The sequence below is a fragment of the Rhinatrema bivittatum genome, chromosome 8 (genome assembly GCF_901001135.1).
Source record: "Rhinatrema bivittatum chromosome 8, aRhiBiv1.1, whole genome shotgun sequence".
Taxonomy (NCBI): domain Eukaryota; kingdom Metazoa; phylum Chordata; class Amphibia; order Gymnophiona; family Rhinatrematidae; genus Rhinatrema; species Rhinatrema bivittatum.
The window spans coordinates 140,142,503-140,161,444 of record NC_042622.1 but is presented as its reverse complement, the minus strand read 5'-3'; the positions used below and the strand labels follow the sequence as shown (position 1 = coordinate 140,161,444).

At 47.4% G+C, this 18,942-nt stretch overlaps 1 protein-coding gene across 9 annotated transcripts in view; it reads left to right on the top strand.

The window, feature by feature from the left end:
- The window catches only part of PNPLA7 (patatin like phospholipase domain containing 7), a 668,718-nt gene that overhangs the window by 471,908 nt on the left and 177,868 nt on the right, over positions 1–18,942 (top strand). For all 9 annotated transcript variants that reach the window (XR_003858427.1, XM_029614471.1, XM_029614468.1 and 6 more), the window contains 2 exons: positions 613–781; positions 1,654–1,836. Coding sequence is in view for 8 of the 9 variants with exons in the window: in XM_029614471.1 (XP_029470331.1) it covers positions 613–781; positions 1,654–1,836 (352 nt within the window). In the remaining variant the exon portion in view is untranslated. The remainder of the gene's footprint in view (positions 1–612; positions 782–1,653; positions 1,837–18,942) is intronic.

The following is an 18,942-nucleotide window of genomic DNA, read 5'->3' as shown; positions in this document are numbered from 1 at the left end:
TTAGAGTGACTATTTATAGACATTTTTGTTCATACTCTGGAGATTGTCACTTTTTAAAATAATTTTCATGTGCTGGAAAGTATAATAAATCTTATGAAGGAACTCAAGTGAAAATGTACTAAATTTGTCTACAGTCTATAAAATGGGCTGAACAACTCCAGTTCTGGAGGATCACAGACAGGGCTGAACTTCAAGGTATGCAAATTGGCCCATTTTCTTGAAGCAAATTTGTATAAAAATGTATCTTATGAATACTCTTTGTGGTTATCATGCTGGAAAGATCCTTTTGTGGGTCTTGAGGACTGGAAATGTGTGCCCTCTGTAGTATCCCATTCATAGACTTGCAACTTTTCCATAAGACGAAAAAGGAAGTCAAAGTAGGCATCTTCACACAGTCCTAGTCTGTAACATTTGTCTTTTTGTGCCTACAAACTGTGATCTAGGTTTGTAGAGCTGATCAACATGTGCCTTGGGATATTGATAGCAGCTTCTGTAATGTTTTGGATTATTTTGAGCTAAAATTAATTTGATGCGTTCTGAAAATTCAAGTGCCTTGGATAATCCATTTAGTCAATGCTAGGGTATATTAATTTCAAAACTTTTTTGTTGCAGTTTGCATGAGTATAGATTGTCGAGCTGGTTAGGACAGCAGGAAGATAATCATCGGATAGTGTTGTATCAGTCAGACAGTAGTCTGACTCCCTGGACCCAACGCTGCATCCGACAGGCTGATTGTATCTTGATAGTAGGACTGGGAGACCAGGAACCTACTGTCGGGGAGGTAAGAGCATGATTTCATGGTGGTGATGAAAGATGAAAAAAGACTAGACATGGGTGGGTTGACTTGGAATACTCCTAATAAAGGAGACCCGGTAAGAAGCAGGAGAAATAATCCATATTGGGGTTTAGGCCACAAGCAAAAATGTCATCATGAGGCACTTAATGCAATTTTGAAACAGCTCTAATGATCTGGAAAAGCTGTAAGAATACTGAGGATTGCAGTTCTTCCTTATAGTGCTGGTATTACAGACCAGTTCCAAGTTCTGCTGAGAATGCTGTTAAAACTGTAATTTTCTTCATTGGCTAGAGTATAATTTAGTATTTTCTGATTGGCTTCTAGGAAAAGCTTCTGTGAATATTTTAGAATTATTTTTTATGTTGACCAAATAGTTATGTTGATCATTTAATGTAAACTCAAACATTTAAAATTAAATCCATCTGTCTAGGCTTGGTTATTCTAAATATTCTGACTTGCCCACCTCTTGACAACATAATACAAAGAAATATTTTTTTTAACTTGAAGATAGTATTAAAATTGCATAAAGCAAGAACTGTTATTAAACTACTAGTTTCCAGTTTAAAGCCGCCTTCTTGACCAAACTGCATGAAATATTCTCATACATTAAAGATGAGTCTATAAACACCTTTTAATTTACACAATAGCTTTTTTCCTGCTGAGCAAAAGATATGCAGTACCAGAGCACTATAGGTACTAGTGTAGAATGGGGATCTATTACTTACTTACTGCACAGTCATAGAATGAGCTAACTTATCTGTAACATTTTATTACTGCCTTATTGTAGTGCTGCAGGTTACATGGTTTGCATGTGTCGGTTTACAGCCTCACTGTGGTATATTGATTTATTTGATCAGTTGGAAAGGATGTTGGAGAACACAGCAGTGCGTGCTCAGAAGCAGCTAATCCTACTTCATAAACAAGAAGGGCCTCCACCCTCCCGTACTGTTGAGTGGCTGAACATGAGAAGTTGGTGCTCGGCTCATCTTCATCTCTGTTGCCCCCATAGAGTGTTCTCCAAAAGGAGTCTTCCCAAGCTGGTAAGGAATATCTGTGATATATGGATGTGTAATATTCTCAGCATGATATACAATTTTGTAGTTCTTTCAGAATATCTTAAAGGCATGACCATATAGCTATATATCAAGAGGGACAAGCTGAAACAGACCTGTCTTTACCCCATTGCATGCCTAGAGATGCCATTCTGATTTTTCTGGTCAGTTCCCTAAGAAAAAGCAGGACTATATCTCACCGCATTCAGTAGGGTAAAATCAGGTTGAATTCAGTTTATCCCCTTTGACTTGGAGTTATATGGATATATTACTTCTTGGAGAGTAATTTTCAAAATCATTTCCATGGGCAAACCAGTGTTTTATCTGCAGAAATGGATGGTCTCTTTTTAAAATTGCTTGCCTAATATTCAGGTAAACTGCATGTGTGTCCTGTTCACATATAAGCTTACCCAGACTGAGGAAAGGCAGTGCAGAAGGGTGCATGCAAGCTTTCTATAACCCCCCCATTAGCATGGGATGAGAGGGGACAGGCAGACTTTCTTTTCTATCTTTCCCCACCCCGACTCACAATCTCACTCTTTTATACAAGCACATTCCCTTCCTTTCCCCATCCCTCCCCAGCAATCACACATTCCCTGTACGTACCAGGATCAGTCCAGACGGTGGGTTATGTCCTCCGTCCAGCAGGTGGAGTCAGAACAAAACTTCAGAGGGAGGTGCCATATAAGCCCGCCCCCTCTCTATGCCTCTTCAGTATAGTTCTGAGTCCAGCAGAGTGGAGCAGGGTACCCGCAGTTCTCCTGGACTTTAGTTTAATTTTTTACCATTCTAGCTCTTAGGTTTTTCCTGACTTAACTGGGCTAGGTGAGGGATCAAGTTTGCTCAAAAAAAAAAAAAAAAAAATCTAACCAGAGTGGTTTGCTTCTGGACAGCAACCTGCCCCGTTCCCGCGGAGCGCGGGAACGGCGGCCATCTTGTGGCAGGAACAAGCTGCTTCCGGCGCCTCAGAGGAGGATGGGGAGGCCTCGTTTTTAGCCCTACCACTGGTTCTGGAGCCAGTGCGGGCACCGGATTCTCTGCCACCGTCGGGGGATCCTCAGACCTCACTGGTTCCACCATCTTTTTCACCGGACTTCGTGGTCTTTATGCATGATGCATTCCTGGCCCGGATGGCTCAACCTACGCCGCCCCCCCCCCCCCAAAAGCTGGCACAGGCGGTTCCTGCCCCTAAGGCCTCCCCCCCCCCCGGGAGAGGGGACGACTGGCCCGACCTAGGCTCTTCCTGGATCTTCCAGGGGGATATCCTGCGGGGCAAGGGGGCCACCCGAACCCGAATTTGGTCAGCTCTTGGTGCCGCAGTTGAAGGGGGACGGCCCGCGGGTCCTGCGCATTTTCCAGAAGGCAGGGCGGGAGGAGCTGATCCCGCATACCCCGCAGGAGCTGGACTTCGAGGCCCCGTCTGATCCCCCAGGACCAGAACCTACGGCATGGAAGGGGGACCCGGTGCTGGCGGCCACCTGCGAGAGCGTTCCCACTCAAGCATCCTGCATTCCTGCCACTGCTTTCCAGGGAATGGGATTCACCTGCAGCCACGCTCAAGGTCAGCAGGGCCATGGAAAAGCTTTATCCTGCGGATTTTCGGGACCTGCTTAAGGTGCCCTCAGTGGATTCCGTGGTCTCGGCGGTCACCAAACGTATCACCATCCCGGTGCTGGGAGGCACAGCCCTGGGGGACCTCCAGGAAAGGCTGGAGGTGTGCCTCAAGAGAGTCGTCGAAGGGTCGGCGCTGGAGGTGGGGGTGGCCATCTGCAGCCCCCTGGTACTGGGAGATGGACTTAGATGGGCGCAACAGCTCCTCACGTCTCAGGATCTGCCTCCAGAGGAGAGGTGCCAGGTGGATGGATTGGAGACCGGGATTGCCTAGGGGGCGGATGCCCTGTACGACCTACTCCGGGTCCTCGACCGATCGATGGTGGTGGCGGCTTGGGTTCGACGCCTCCTTTGGTTCCGGAATTGGGCGGCAGATACCACCTCCAAGTCTCAGCCAGGTTCGCTCCCGTTTAAGGGTAAGTTCCTGTTTGGGGAGGATCTGGTTCAGATCATCAAGCACCTGGGAGTGAACGCGGTGCTTAGGCTTCCTGTAGGCCGCCCGCGCCCCACGAGATCCTACAACTCCTCCAGGGGTAGCTTCCGCAACTAGCGCCGTTTTCGTACCACGAGACAGCAGTCTCCATGGACTCCCTCTTCTCGCTCGCATTCCTGAAACTGGCCCTTTCGTAGGCGCGGCTCCGGCAGGGAAGCTCCCTCGCAGGGCACTTCCTCCAAGCCCCCCAATGATGCCGGGATGACCCACTCGGAAGTTCCCCTCGTAGGGGGCCGGACCTCGCTCTTCTACGAGGGGTGGCGCCGGATCACGTCGGATCAGTGTGTCCTCGATGTTCTAAAGAACGGCTACACGTCGGACTTTGTACGGCCTTCAAGAGACAGGTTTCTCTTCTCGCCCTGCGGATCCCTTCTAAATCAGCTCATGGCCCGCCAGTCACTGGACCGGCTTCTTGCACGGGGAGCAATTGTCCCAGTGCCACCATCAGAAGTGGGCCGGGGACACTGTTCCATCTATTTCATGGAGCCCAAGAAGGAGTGCGCTTTCCGTCCTATCCTGGACCTCAAGGTGCTAAACAAATCCCTCAAGGTTCCATGTTTTCTGGAGGGAGATGCTGCACTCTGTAATAGCGGCAGTGCATCAGGAGGAGTTCCTGCCCTCGCGGGACCTCACGGAGGTGTACCTCCACATTCCCATATGCAAGGCGCATTAACGTTTCCTCCGGTTCAAAGTACTAGGTCAACACCTTCAGTCCCACGCCCTCTCCTTTGGTCTGGCAACGGCATCTCAAGTCTTCACCAAGGTCAGGATGGGGGTAGCGGCGGCCCTCTGTTGGGAGGGCACCTTGGTTTTCCCTTACCTGGACATCTGGCTCATTCGAGCAAAAGCCTTGGACCAGGGTTATCGGGTGGTTGACAGTGTTACAAACTGCTCCAGTCGCTCGATTGGGTCATCAATTTTGCCAAGAGCAGCCTTCCCCCATCTCAGTCGTTGGACTCCCTGCGCGCAAGATTTGACGCGGCGGAGGGCAGGGGGTTCCTGCGTCCGGAGTGGGCACAGGCGTTACGGGTCCAAATACAGCGTTTTCTCTGGACTCTCTTCGCACACAGCTTGGGATTATCTACAGGTCCTGGGATCTATGGCCTCCACTATAGAATGGGTACCTGGGGCTTTTGGGCATCTGCGCCCATTACGGTGGGCCCCGCTATCCCGTTGGACGCCGGTGTCGGGAGACTTTCAGGCCGTTCTTCCGATCCCGCAGACAGCCGAGGGCAGCTTCGCCTGGGGGCTAGACAACTACCATCTGGCTCGGGGGGTACCTCTGGAGACTCGGGATGGGTTGATAGTCACGACGGATGCCAGCCTCTCTGTCAGTCGAGTCCTCTCCAGGGCCAGTAGACACAAGTCCAGGCGAGATGACCAGTCAACCACCGGGACACCGGAGTGGTCTGGCTAGTACTGAAGGGGCTCCTTCCCCCCCTTCACCATCGAGAGGTCAGGATACTCTCGGACAACGCGATCACGGTGGCGTATTTCATCCGCCAGGGAGGCACGAGGAGCAGCCAGGTATCCCTGGAAGTGGACAAGCTCATGACCAGGGTGGAGCTGCGCCTGCCCGTTTGGCGGCCTCCCACATTGCCGGGGTGGACAACATCCGGGCGAACTTCCGCAGCCATCAACATCTCGATCCAGGAGAATGGGGGATCTCGGAGGTGACCATGCACTTGCTTGTTCACCATTGGGGGATCCCTCATGTGTGGACCTCATGGCGGCAGCCCGCAATGCCAGGGCCCCTCGAGCCTTCAGTCGCAGAAGAGAACACGGCGCGAAGGGCGTTGATGCGCTGGTCGAGATCCACCAGGGCGCAATAATCCTGGTGGCTCCAGAGTGGCCTTGTCGGGCATGGTTCGTGGGTCTCCTCAGCCGGGCGGCGGACGGGCTCCTGTGCCTCTGTCTTCTTCCACTCCTCCCTCGTCAAGGACCAATATTTTTTGACAAGGCGGCACGCTTCAGCCTTACTGCTTGGCTTTGGAGAGGCACAAGTTGAGACGATTCGATGACCCGGAGGCCGTGATTTCGGCCCTCCTATGTGCAATTAAGAAGTCCACCTCTGTTGCTTACGTCCGGGTGTGGCATGTCTTCGGGAGGTGGCGTACGGCCCAGGCTAGACGACCAGGACACGCGTCCGGGCCCCAGATTCCCTCGTTCCTTCAGGCAGGACTGGACGAGGGTTTGGCTTACAACTCTCTCCGAGTTCAGGTTGCGGCCTTAGGAGCCTTGTGTCGCCAGGGGACGGAAATTTCGCTCTCCTCCCATCCGGACGTCGTCTGTTTCCTCTTGGAGCCTCACTCTGGTGCTTTGGACCCTCGGCGGGGCCCCTTTGAGTCCCTGCGGATGGCTACGATCAAGGACCTCACTCTCAAGACGGTTTTCCTGGTCACCATTTCTTCGACTCGACGGATCTCCGAACTTCAGACGTTGTCCTGCAGGGAATCGTATCTTCGTTTTCCGGACTCGGGGGTTACTTTGCGCACAGTACCCTTGTTTTCTGCCCAAGGTGGTTCCTTCCTTTCGTCTGATTCAGACAGTGAACTGCCCTCTTTTCTCATCAGCTGAGCTTTGGGATTTACGCAAGCTTGCTGTTAAGCACTGCCTGCTGAGGTACCTGGAGGTTACCCACAACCTTAGGCTATGGGATCATCTTCTTGTTCTTTGGTCCGGACCCAAGAGAGGACACCTGGCGTCTAAGTCGATGATCTCTCGCTGGCTGAAGGAGACCATGGTGTCAGCGTATCTTGGCACAGGAACGGCATCCCCGTTGGGGGTCAGGGCTCATTCCCTGCGTGCTCAGGCGACATCCGGCGCGGAGAGCTTTCGGTCTCGTCGCAGGAATTGACAGGGCAGCCACTTGGAAGTCGCTGCATATTTTTTACTCAACTCTACCGTCTGGATGTTGCAGTCCTCGACATTTGGTTCTTTTTGGCGACAGAGTCGTTCGAGCAGGGCTATATATGGCCCACCCTCAGTAGGGAAGCTTTGGTACATCCCACCGTCTGGACTGATCCTGGTACGTACAGGGAAAGGAAAATTATTCCTTACCTGCTAATTTTCATTCCTGTAGTACCATGGATCAGTCCAGACGCCCTCCCTCAAATTGGTTGGGTTTGTTCTCTTGGTGATCTACTGCTCGATTTTCCTCTGTCTGTGTGTCTCCTGCTTCGAGTTCCTTACTATCCTTTGCGGGAGCTGTGTTTCCTACAGTTCTGTTTAACAAGTTGCCATTGGCTCACTGTTCGTTTACCATTTCGGTGTCAAGTTCTACTGTTACTTTACATGGGTTCACTTGATCCCTCTGGTTTCCTTCTTCTATGGCTTTTGATAGTCTAGTTACTGAAGAGGCATAGAGAGGGGGCGGGCTTATATGGCACCTCCCTCTGAAGTTTTGTTCTGACTCCACCTGCTGGACGGGGGACATAACCCACCGTCTGGACTGATCCATGGTACTACAGGAACGAAAATTAGCAGGTAAGGAATAATTTTCCTTTCTTGAGTACTGTCTAAATCTGAACACTATCCCATGTTAACAGTGGTGTCTCTAGAAAGATGTATTTGAGAGGCAAGCTAGGTATGGAAGAGTGCAAGCAATAGTGACATTTCCACATTTATATGCTCCCTCTCACCACCCTCCTTACTAACCTTGGTATCAAACACTTCATCTACGCAGATGACGTGCAAATTCTTTTCCCTTTCACAGATTCCCTTCTGACCGCTCTCCAAAAATGGGAAGCATGCCTTGCCTCTATCAACCAGCTTCTCACTAGCATGCACTTGGCTCTCAACCCTCAAAAAATTGAACTCCTTATCATCTCCTCTAAACTCCCATCAATCCCTATTCCTCCCTCCTTCTCTTCCTCTACCTTCCCTACCCACACTCGAAACCTGGGTGTCCTACTCGACAACCAACTCACCTTTAAACCCTTTATCAAATCTGTCCTCAGCAACTGCTACTTTTTTTTTTTTTTTTTTTTTTTTTTTAAAGTTTATTTAATTTTTATTGAGAAACCAACAGATACAAAACTTGTAAACAGTGAACAACGGTAGAAGCATCACAATCAGTTCTGCAATCTTGAAACACAACATATGACATCCTCCATTGTAAGAGAGCTCTAAAAGTAGGCCCTCCACTCAATCATATAATGGGCTTAGACCACCTACATTTATACACAAACCTCAATGAATAAATCGTGTTAAAGCCCACCAAGTGAAACGTGAAGTTTAAGCTTTTGGATTCCCAACTGTTTTTTCCCCCCCCCCCTCTTCCCATCCCCCCCTTCCCCCTAAATAGGATTGAGAACCAGAAGTTCATTACTTGCCACAGGGAATGAGCTGTTATTTATCTCAACCACATAATATTACCATAGCCTGAGCTGAACTAAATAACTTCCGTACCTTTCCCCTGTCCCCAACCCCTCCCTTTGGATACACAGCCATGTATTCCCATCTCAATCCCAGAAAAAAAAGCCCCCTGCCAATCCCATCCCCATAAAACTAAAAAGAAAACTCCAGTAGCCTACCCCAGTTAACTACGGACATTCATTAAGAATCCGGCTTCTAGCAATGTGAGGAAGAGACTGAATATATGGATCCCAAACACTAAGAAATCGTTTACTTTGTACTGGGGATTGTCGAATGGCCATCTGTTCCATCTGCATCATTGAATACAATAGATTCCTCCATGCCCAAAAAGAAGGGGAATCAGCGCTTCTCCAGTTCATGAGGATCACTCGCTTCCCCACCACACTGGCTTTCTGCAAAAATAACCTGGTGCCAGGATCTCGTATTCGCATCGGGGGTATGCATCCAAATAGAATCCACAAGGGCGCAATCGGAATTGAAACATGTAAGATGGTAGCCAAATAGTGTGCAATCTGGGTCCAAAAAGCCTGAATCACAGGGCAAGCCCAAAAACCATGAGCCAAAGTAGCCCCCTCCTTCTGACACCGCAGACATGAACCCGATGCTGCAATATGTTGTCTTTTGGCCATCTGGGGCGAGATATAAGCCCTTCCCAAAAATTTGTACTGCAGTTCTCTATAGTATGTATTATACGAGATCCTGGCAATCCGACCATAACAGATTCGCAATATGCTGGCGGTGACTACAAACTCCCCATCCGCAGTCCATCTGGCTGCCAGTATGGAATACATCTCTACCTTTTTCAAGCGGTGTAATTGTTGATAATAATATGATAGGGATGGTGCTTTAGTTCTAGAGAGGGCCAACAAGTTTTCCAGTTTCTGAAAGGTCGAGATTTGCCTAAATGCCAGAGGGATGGTCTTAACATAGTGTTGAAGTTGTAAATAAGGGAATACAGTAATTACTCCCCTCCCATAACTCTTCTGCAATTCAGAAAATGACATCAGAGTCCCCTCTGCGGTAAATACATGCCCCAGGTATTTAATTCCCACCTTTTTCCATTCCTGAAACTGTGGAGAGGTGATCCCCGGTAAGAAATCCGTGTTCCCATGAACCGGGAGCAAGTATGCACTGACTCTAGGCATTTGAATAGCTTTAGTCAAAGTAACCCAGGCCTGCCGTATCGGCAATACCACCTTGGACTGAGTCAGTACTGGGGGGAGTTTTGCTGGCTCTACCTGGAGCGCGTAACTAACATGAATCGGGTATTGAAGTGCACTTTCCGCCAAAAAACTAGTATGTGAAGACGTACCAAGCAACCAATCCCGTATAATCCGCAGGTTGCATGCCACGGCGTACAACGCCAGGTTCGGCACTCCCAGGCCTCCCATCCCCCACCTCTGCTGCAACCAGACCAAGGGAATCCTCGCCTTGCCTCCCCTCCACAGAAATTTCCGCACACAGCTATCTAATAACGACGCATCTCCCCTTTTCAAATGGAGAGGAAGGGTTTGAAATAAGTATAACCACTTGGGTAGAATAACCATTTTAAATAGGCTTACCCTACCACACAGAGTTAAAGGAAAGTTTCGCCACGTCGCAAGTGTGTCTTGCGTATAGCGGAGCAGACTCGGCACATTAGCGTTATAAACCAGAGAAGGGTCTACCGGGACTCTCACCCCCAAATAGCGAAAGGAATCGATCGCCCATTGCAAGGGGAAAGAGTCCCTCCATCTCTCCTTCAGCGCTTCTGGAAAGGCCAATGCAGAGGACTTATGTTCGTTCAACCGAAATCCCGAAAAGAGTCCAAAGGAGCCCATTACAGCGAGCAGAGAGCCCAAAGACCGAACCGGATCAGTCAAAAATACCAAAAGGTCATCCGCAAAGGCTGCACATTTAAAGATTTCTCTATCAAATCGCACTCCCCGAATACCAGGCGCTCCCTGTATGGTAAGCAACAATGGTTCTAGTTGCAATAAAAAAAGAAGCGGAGACAACGGACAGCCTTGACGAGTGCCTCTCCTAATAGGAAACACTGCAGACCGATCTCCATTAACCAAAATGGTTGCCTGTGGATCCTCATATAATAATTGCACTGCCTCGTAAAACAGGCCCTCAAAACCCATGTGTCTCAGAATATAAAACAAATAACTCCACTCCACCCTATCGAAAGCCTTTTCGGCGTCAAAACTGATAGCCATATAGGGAGTATTCATAAAGCGACAGATTTCCATTGCCGCCAAAATCCTTCGCAGATTTGAGAGGGCGTATCGCTTTCTAACAAATCCCACTTGATGGGGTCCCACGAGAGAGGGCAACACCACCGCTAGGCGATCCGCCAAAATTTTAGCTAACAACTTTTGGTCAAAGTTCAGCAAGGAGATAGGACGGTAGGCATCAGGCAGCAGTGGGTCCCTGCCCTGTTTCGGAATAAGTGTAATGTGGGCTACATTCATCCGTGGTGGAAAACTTCCTTGTCGGATTAAAGAGGAAAAGAGCGAGGTTAAAGGCCCCGGCACTCTATCAAGCAAGCCCTTATAAAATTCTGCCGAGAGACCATCCGGTCCCGGGGTTTTTAAGCGTTTAGATTTATAAATAGCCCTCCGGACTTCCTCCTCCGAAATTGGCGTATTTAAAGTCATTTTTTGCTCCTCTGTAAGAATGGGAACCGGCAGAGACTCACAAAACTGGCTGCATGCCTCCTCCGACCAGCCTTCCGTCTCATATAATCGCTGATAAAAATTTCGAAAGAGGCGCAGTATGGTGCGTGTGTTTGTTTCCACGTGCCCATTCTCATTCTTTAGTCCCGTAATAAACCGAGGCGCTCTCGAAGATCGAATCAAATGTGTCATTAATTTACCCGCCTTATTGCTATGTTGATACAACCTATGCTGATAATATAACATACTTTTTTTTGCCCTCTGGTGTAGTACTGAATTTAGCGTATTTTGTACAGATAGGTAATTATCTCTATTTTGTCTCGTTTGCGAACGGACCAAACAAATCCGGGCCCTGTGTAGTTGTTCAGTCAACAGTAATACTTGTTTATTCAAACTCTTCCGCCGGTGTGCCACATATGCGATAATATCTCCCCGGAGAACTGCTTTAGCAGTGTACCAATATAATACTGGCTGCTCAATATGTGCCTCGTTTGAAGATTCATAGTCCGCCCACCGTTTTGTTAGATATTCATTAAAATGCTTATCTTCAGCCAGGTAGTAGGGATATCTCCACAACCGAGCCCCTTGTTCCGGACGCCCAGCCTGCACATCTAGCCAAACAGGTCCATGATCTGAGATGAAAATATCATCAATACCCGCCTCTTGTATTGTAGGAAACATATGGGCGCTAGTTAGAAAAAAATCTATACGGGAATAGGTGGCATGTGCCCGGGACAAATGAGTAAAAGTTTTGTCCCCTGGGTTCAATGTACGCCACGGATCCACTAAATGCAGGTTTTTCTGCAAATGCGCGGGTCCCTTACCCATTCCATACTCTCTGCGCCTATTTTGTGAGGCGTCTAACAGAGCATCTTGGATCGTATTAAAGTCTCCCCCCATAATAATATTATCTGAGATGTATGGAAGGAGGTGTTGGTACACCTCTTGAAAAAATGTTTGGCTAAAGGTATTCGGGGCATACACGTTACACAGTATTAGAGGTTTAGCGTATAACTCCCCAATCAATATAAGAAACCGGCCCTCCGGATCTTTAATCTCCTTCTGAACTTGATAGGGTAAAAATTTACTAAGCAAGATCGCTACCCCCGCCGATCGAGTAGTAGCCGAAGCATAATAAACCCCCCCTACCCAACCGCCAGCTAATTTGGTGTGTTCTATATCCGTGAGGTGTGTCTCTTGTAAAAATCCAATGTCAGTCCCTTTACGCTTGAATGCCTGTAGGATCTTGTTTCTCTTAATCGGGGTATGGATGCCGCATACATTCCATGAAACGATACGAGTTAATGTACTAGGCATGGAGCTGAGTAAAGAAACAGCATAGAATAGCTAAATATGCCATCCAGACGAAGGCCGTCCCAGCTAAGGCCCTCGTCCGTATCTTCCCTCTTTTTTTTTTTTTTTTAATAGCATACTGGAGCGTTCCCTTAAAAGGACACGGAATACATTGAATGAAACGACTTAAGAAGCCATCGGCTAGTTCAGATTTGAACCCCACTTGCTCCCCCCTCCCCTCCCCAGAGACTCCCCCCCCCTTCCCCACTCCCACCCCGTCTCTCTCAACCATCCCCCAGACCCCAAATGGGTCTACGCCTTTCATTAGAATGCAGACCGGGACTTCCCCCACCCAGGTCTGCATTGGAGGGCGCATCCCAGACCGGATAGCCCCCCCCCCCCCCCGCTCCCCCTCCCCCCCACAACGCTTGCATGTAACGTTTCCAAATATGTGCATAGCCTCCGCTTTTTTTTTTTTTTTTTTTTTTTTTTCTCTCCATTTCCGTATATTGCTAACATTCTGCTATACCTCAATTACTAAACTTGGAATAACTGTGCAATGACACTCCCAATTAAGGGAACCCTATAACCTCCAACTATACTGGAACAGTCCATTTAGTCTTGCGGTATTGTCTTTTCCATCATTGATGAAACTCTGGAAGTTGGTTTCCTCTTCGGACGTTCCACACGCTGCCAATTCGAAATTGCATCCCCCCGAGGCTTCGTGGCTGTGTCTTCCAAAATAGCCCGAGGGGGTTCCAGATGCGCTTGTTGAAACACCTTGGTGGCATCCTGCATGGTTTTCAAGCGATAGGTCGTCCCATCCTTTTGGAACGACAGGGAAAAAGGAAAATTCCATCTGTATCTTATGTCTGCCGCACGTAGAGCTGCAGTAACACTTTTCAATTCATATCTCTTTTTTAAGGTACTAGCTGCCAAGTCCTGATAGACCGAGACTGCAGCATTTCTCCAATTCCATTGCTTCTTCTTACGGGCCACCGCCAGAATGGTTTCCTTTTGCAAGTAGCTGTTGAAATTTATTATAATATCTCTCGGTTTGTTATCTCTGCGGGCTCCCAATGCCCTGTGCGCTCTTTCTATGGTAAGGGATTCTGGTGCTGACTCTCCTTCCGTGGGTGCCGCTCCCTCTTCCCCCTGATCAAGAAGGAAGGCACAAAACGATTTAGCAGTCTCCATGCTGTCTCGAAAGTCTGCCAATTCTGGTATCCCTCGCAGTCGGATGTTCATTCTCCTTGATCGGTTTTCCATATCTTCCAGCTTATCTTGCAGCACAAGCAGTTCAGTATAGGTTTCAGTGGTTTTTTGGGTTAGGGTCTGCAACTTTGCCGCATGGCTTTCCACCTGGACATCTAGATCATCGACTCTATGTCCCAGCGCTAGAAAATCCTCTCTCAATTCCGAAAAGGAGTGTAGCAGTTCCTCTTTATTCTGCTTCATGTCCGCCCGAAGTTCGATAAACCAATCTCTCATGGTGTCCTTTGTTGGTAAGTCCGAGAGGGATGACGCCCCCTCCCGAGATGTTTGTGGGGATAGTATCGGTGCCTCAGAGTCAGAGCCTCCCCCTCCACTCCCCTCAGGCCCTTCTGTTATGTCCATCCCTGATTGCCGCATCTCAGCCGCCACTTTGGTAAATGAAAACTTTTGTAAATCACTTTTTTTCCTGGTAGCCATCCGCTTAATGAAGATTAAACCCCTAAAAAAAACAAGCTCCTTTTTGGGAAGTGCTTAATCAGCTCCGCGGTAAAGAAGGGGAGGATCACAGCCCAGCCCTTCCACCGGGAAGGTGCTCTACCTTTTCCTATTCAGCACAATCTGGCCTCTCCCAATGGTAGGCAGCCCCACTCTGTTGCAGGAGGCTGCAATACGCTATTAAGTCTGGACTACCACGTTGCAAAAGTGCTTCCCCGGTGTAAAGCGTAAGCGGGGCCTCGTACCTCCGACCGTGTATTCCCTCCTCTTCACCGCTAGCGCCACCAGGTCCTCGGGTAGCTGCTCAAGCACTGGTGAAGGACAGCTTTAGCTTCAGTTTAATAAAAGCTTAGAAGCAGACCCCGACGCACGTCTCTCCCCCTGGTTCCTCTCGCGGCTCTTATAAGACGCAGCAATTAGCGTACCCCATCTTCCCTGTTCAGGCCAAAATCGCAGCCCTCAGATGTCACAGGCCCTGTATGCACTCCATCACAGATAATAAAATGGCGGTTCGGGTCACTCGTCTTCGACGCCCCTCCTCAGTCTCCCCTGCCGCCCGGGCCAGCCGGACCCTTGCACACCAGGTATCTGAAGGTTTAGGTTTGCACCTACGTTTACAGTCGTCCGCGCCGGCTAAGTTTCTCCCAGACTCAGTCCCCCTCGGCAGAAAAACAGGCCGTGATGCAAGCGCACCCCGTGGCCACGTGGCGCTACTGTGCTCCCCGGCTATGCTTACTACTGGCTGTGCCGTCGGACCGGGGGACGCTTCTCCGCTTCTCCGATCGCTGTCTGCACGCTCCGCTGACCCGTTTCTTTGGCGCTGAAGCTGCCTGGATATAGCGGTGTCGGTAAGCCTGGGGCGCCACGGCAAAGGTTTCACGACCCGAGAGGAAGTTCAAAATGGCGAACGGGTGAACCTCGGCCCCGCTGCACCTACAAAAGCGGCGTTCCCGGCTGGCGCGTATCCGCAGTTATTTTTGCTCTGTTACTATTTATTTGATCCGTGTCACTTTGGCAGTTCGATGGAGGTAATATGAGCGCGGTTTGCACATCTTTTCAAAGCGCTGTTTAGGTTTCTAGGAGGAGCGGGACGGGAGCCCCTCGCTCACGCAGCCATCCAGTCACGCGGCCAACAGCGCCCCCAGCAACTGCTACTTTAAGCTACAAACTATTAAAAAAACTCAGACCCCTGCTATATTTCTCTGACTTCTGTATCTTTTCCAAAATAGACTATTGTAATGCTCTTCTGCTTGGCCTCCCTGCTACCCACACTAAACCTCTACAACTCCTTCAGAATGCTGCAGCACGTATCCTCACAAACTCTAAAAAGAAGGATCACATTACACCAACCCTGATTGAACTACATTGACTACCGATACAGTCGCGTATCCTCTACAAAACTCTTACCCTCAATCACAAAAGCATTACTAACGAGCACTCCCACTGGATCAACCCTCCGCTCCTTCCTCGTACATCCATAAGACCAACATGCTCCACCCTCCGAGGAACTCGCTGCATTCCCTCGATTAAATCTACCAGACTCATCTCCACAACAAACAGAGCTTTTTCTCTCGCTGGCCCCACCCTTTGGAACGCCATGCCCCCTGACCTATGCACTGAAACCTCTATACCCAAATTAAAAAAAAAACTTAAAACATGGCTTTTCCTACAAGCCTTCCCTTCTATATCTACCCCCTCTGTGATCAATTGCTAAAAACCTCGCTGCATAATGTTAGATTACTCCAAAAGGCTTTCCCGAAATTACAATCTCTCTGAATGTTCAGATAAATGTTGTTTGTAAGCGAACCTTATGTAAATTCCTCAAAATTAATCAGTACCTCCTTAGTCTATGCATTCTACCCCTCTGTCCCCCTAAAAACTCATTGATTACAACAAATATGGATTCGAAACTTGTACATAGCCTTTCTGTTCATAATTTTTATTCCCCTTGTCCCATTTAAGCTGCTCCCTTGTTTAATATTTAACCGTTTTCATGTATTTCTTGTTCTTGTTCTTTGTAAAGGCCATGCCTAAATGATACACGAGCTATCATTGTTCTAAGTTATATGTAAACCGATATGATGTGCAAACGGATGTCGGTATATAAAATCTTTAAATAAATAAATAAATCGTATGTTAATCCTAAAGTTTTGATTGTGCCGGTTTGGCTTTGCACATGGTATCTTGGAATTATCACGGGTTGGTTCTTTTCTCTTTTGGCTCAGATTCTTGGACCTTGATTGGAAATTCCTATTTTTGAGGAACTGGTCTAATTTTTTTAAATATATATGTATATATAATTGACATTCTTATTACTCTAGAAGATTATCAAATTCATAGTGGACACAGGGGATGGATTTTTTTGTGTCCTCTGATGCGTTTTTCTCTGTGACCTTTATTATCGTGGACTGAGGTTATATTACAGGTCTTTTTTTCTTTGTCGTCATTGTTGACCTGTGGAGTTACCTTTTTTGAGAATTTTTTTTTATACAGGAAGGACCTCATGTGAGTTGATGGACTTACTGGAGTCATATTTACTTCTGTTTTTGGAGTTATCCCTATATATTTTTTTCTTCAGTGATATTCTTATATTTTTCTATTTTCTTCCTCTTATTTTTTCTTATTTTATTATATAGAAATGGATATTTTCTTTATTTTTCTATTCTCTTCCTCATTCTTTTTCTTGTTTTATTGTGTGGAAATAGGTTTTCTGAATGTTTTAAGTCTCGATGTTAATGATCTTAATTATCTAATCAAAAGAAAGATTTTAGGCTATGTTAAGAAGTTGGGCACTGATGTTATATTTCAAAAAACTCACCTAGAAGGTAAAGAATTGTTAAAATTGAAAAGGGACAGGGTGGGTGAATGTGTTTTTTCTACTGCTTATAAGAAGAAAAATGGGGTTAAACTATATAAAACAAGTTCCTTGGAATACTATGGCACACGAGACTGAGTTACTTGCTGTAACCATTTTAAGTGAAGCAGCCATATCTAAGGTCTTAGTCAGTTGTGAATTAAAAGTCAACCAAAGATGTTTCATTGGAATCAAGTGTGTTGTGCACTTGAGACCATTGAGCATGAAATACCACACCATCCATTAAACCTCTGGTATATAATCACAGATTTATTCAGTATTGATGATAAAACAGTGTTTGGTATAAAGTCGAATTGTACAAAAAAAAGTTCAGTCCAAGGGATGGAGTAAATATCTAGGGCCTGAACATAGCCATTAATTTGTAGTGATTCAGAAATAGACAAGATTGAGAATATGGCATTGTATAAGCATTGTATAAGCTGGGAAAAAACAAAAGCTGAAAAAATTCCATCCCCCATTCCCCCTACCTTCTGATTGTTTTCCCTCTCCCATCCCACTCCATGCCCACATTCTCCCACTCGTTCATCCCCTATGTACCCTCCCACCCACTCTCACAGTCTTTCCTCCCATCTCACTCCCTGCCATGCTCTCTCACCTTACTTACTCACCCAATCCCACTCTCCCACCACTCCCCATGAACTTTCCCCTCTTCACCTCCATGCTGTCTCTTCATCCACCTTTCACCCTATCCCCCATGGTCTCTCCACTCCCTTTTCACCCCTTCCTCTCTCCACCCCATTTACTCCCAATGAATTCTATTTATTTATTTATTTATTTAGCAGTTTTTTATACCGACCTTCATAGTAGATAACCATATCGGATCGGTTTACATTTTAACAAAGGGTAAAACTGAGGTAACAATTCTGGTAAATAATAGATAACAAAGGAAAAGGAATAAGTCAAAGTTACAATCAACAAGGTATGGAAAACTTGGAGGCTTAAAGACAAGCTGGAAGGAAGATAGAGGCAGGTAGAATAAATATAACATTCTACCCCATGTTCTCCCTCTACCACCAACTCATCTCCCTGTGCTCTTTTCCCACTCACCTACCCCTTTATTGAATTCTCCCCTTCACTCGTTGCCCATACTATTTTCCTCCTACCTCCGCTGCTGACCACATAACAGACAGTGCAGTCGAAGCTGTGTTGTGGCTTCAAGAAAAACATCAGGGGCAGCAACTAAAGGCCACCACAGCTTGGAAAGTGATGGCTTTTCTTTCATTTTGCCAATGGGCTCTGGGGATCACTGCCAGCACTTTTCTTTCTCTTCTGGAATCCCTCGTCTTTGGCCGGGGGGGGGGGGGGGGGCACTGGGCTCCCTGTCAGGCAACCTCTTTATTTTCTCTGGTGCAGGACTCCTTGATCCGTGGGACCTGTGCTCCCCTCCAGCTTTGGCGCTTCAGATCAGCCTAATGGACAATGCTGGTGGCACCCAGAATGCCTCTCAAGTTGTAGCACCCCAGGCTACTGCCAAGTTCACTCTACCCAAAGACCAGCATTGGTCACATGCCACCTCCTTTTAAGTAGACAGATAAGGTTCTCCTGTTTTGTATGGGATATGGGAACTTCCAGACTCTCCACCACTTGGTGAACTCCTTATTGACCTCATTTCCTAAAATATTTTTCTCATATACACAAAATGGAAGAAAAGCTTTAGAAAATAGGCTTCTAAATCGGGAGAAGAAATGTTTTGCTGGCTTCATATTGTAAAATCTTTTTTTGATTCCCATGCTCCCTTGTGCTGCTCCCTCACTGCATATTTCTATTCTTTTTGCAGTGAATCTGAACTGCTTCCTTAAACAGCTCCCTTTGGACTGTCCCTGTCATACAGTAACAACATTGTAACTTCAGAGGCCAAGTTTGGGTGTTAGGATGGATCCCTGTTCATCATGGAAGTGCTGAGCTTGAATGCTCACAACTGAAAATAATGGCACGGCTGCTGCCAGTTCAGAAGACCAGAACTACTGTTCTTGTGTTAGAGGTTTCCTTCCACCATTGAGATCAGTTTTTTTGGCCTTGTAAAGGGGAACAGTGGCAATAGATTATTTGCATACTCATTTTCTCTTAAAGCTTGG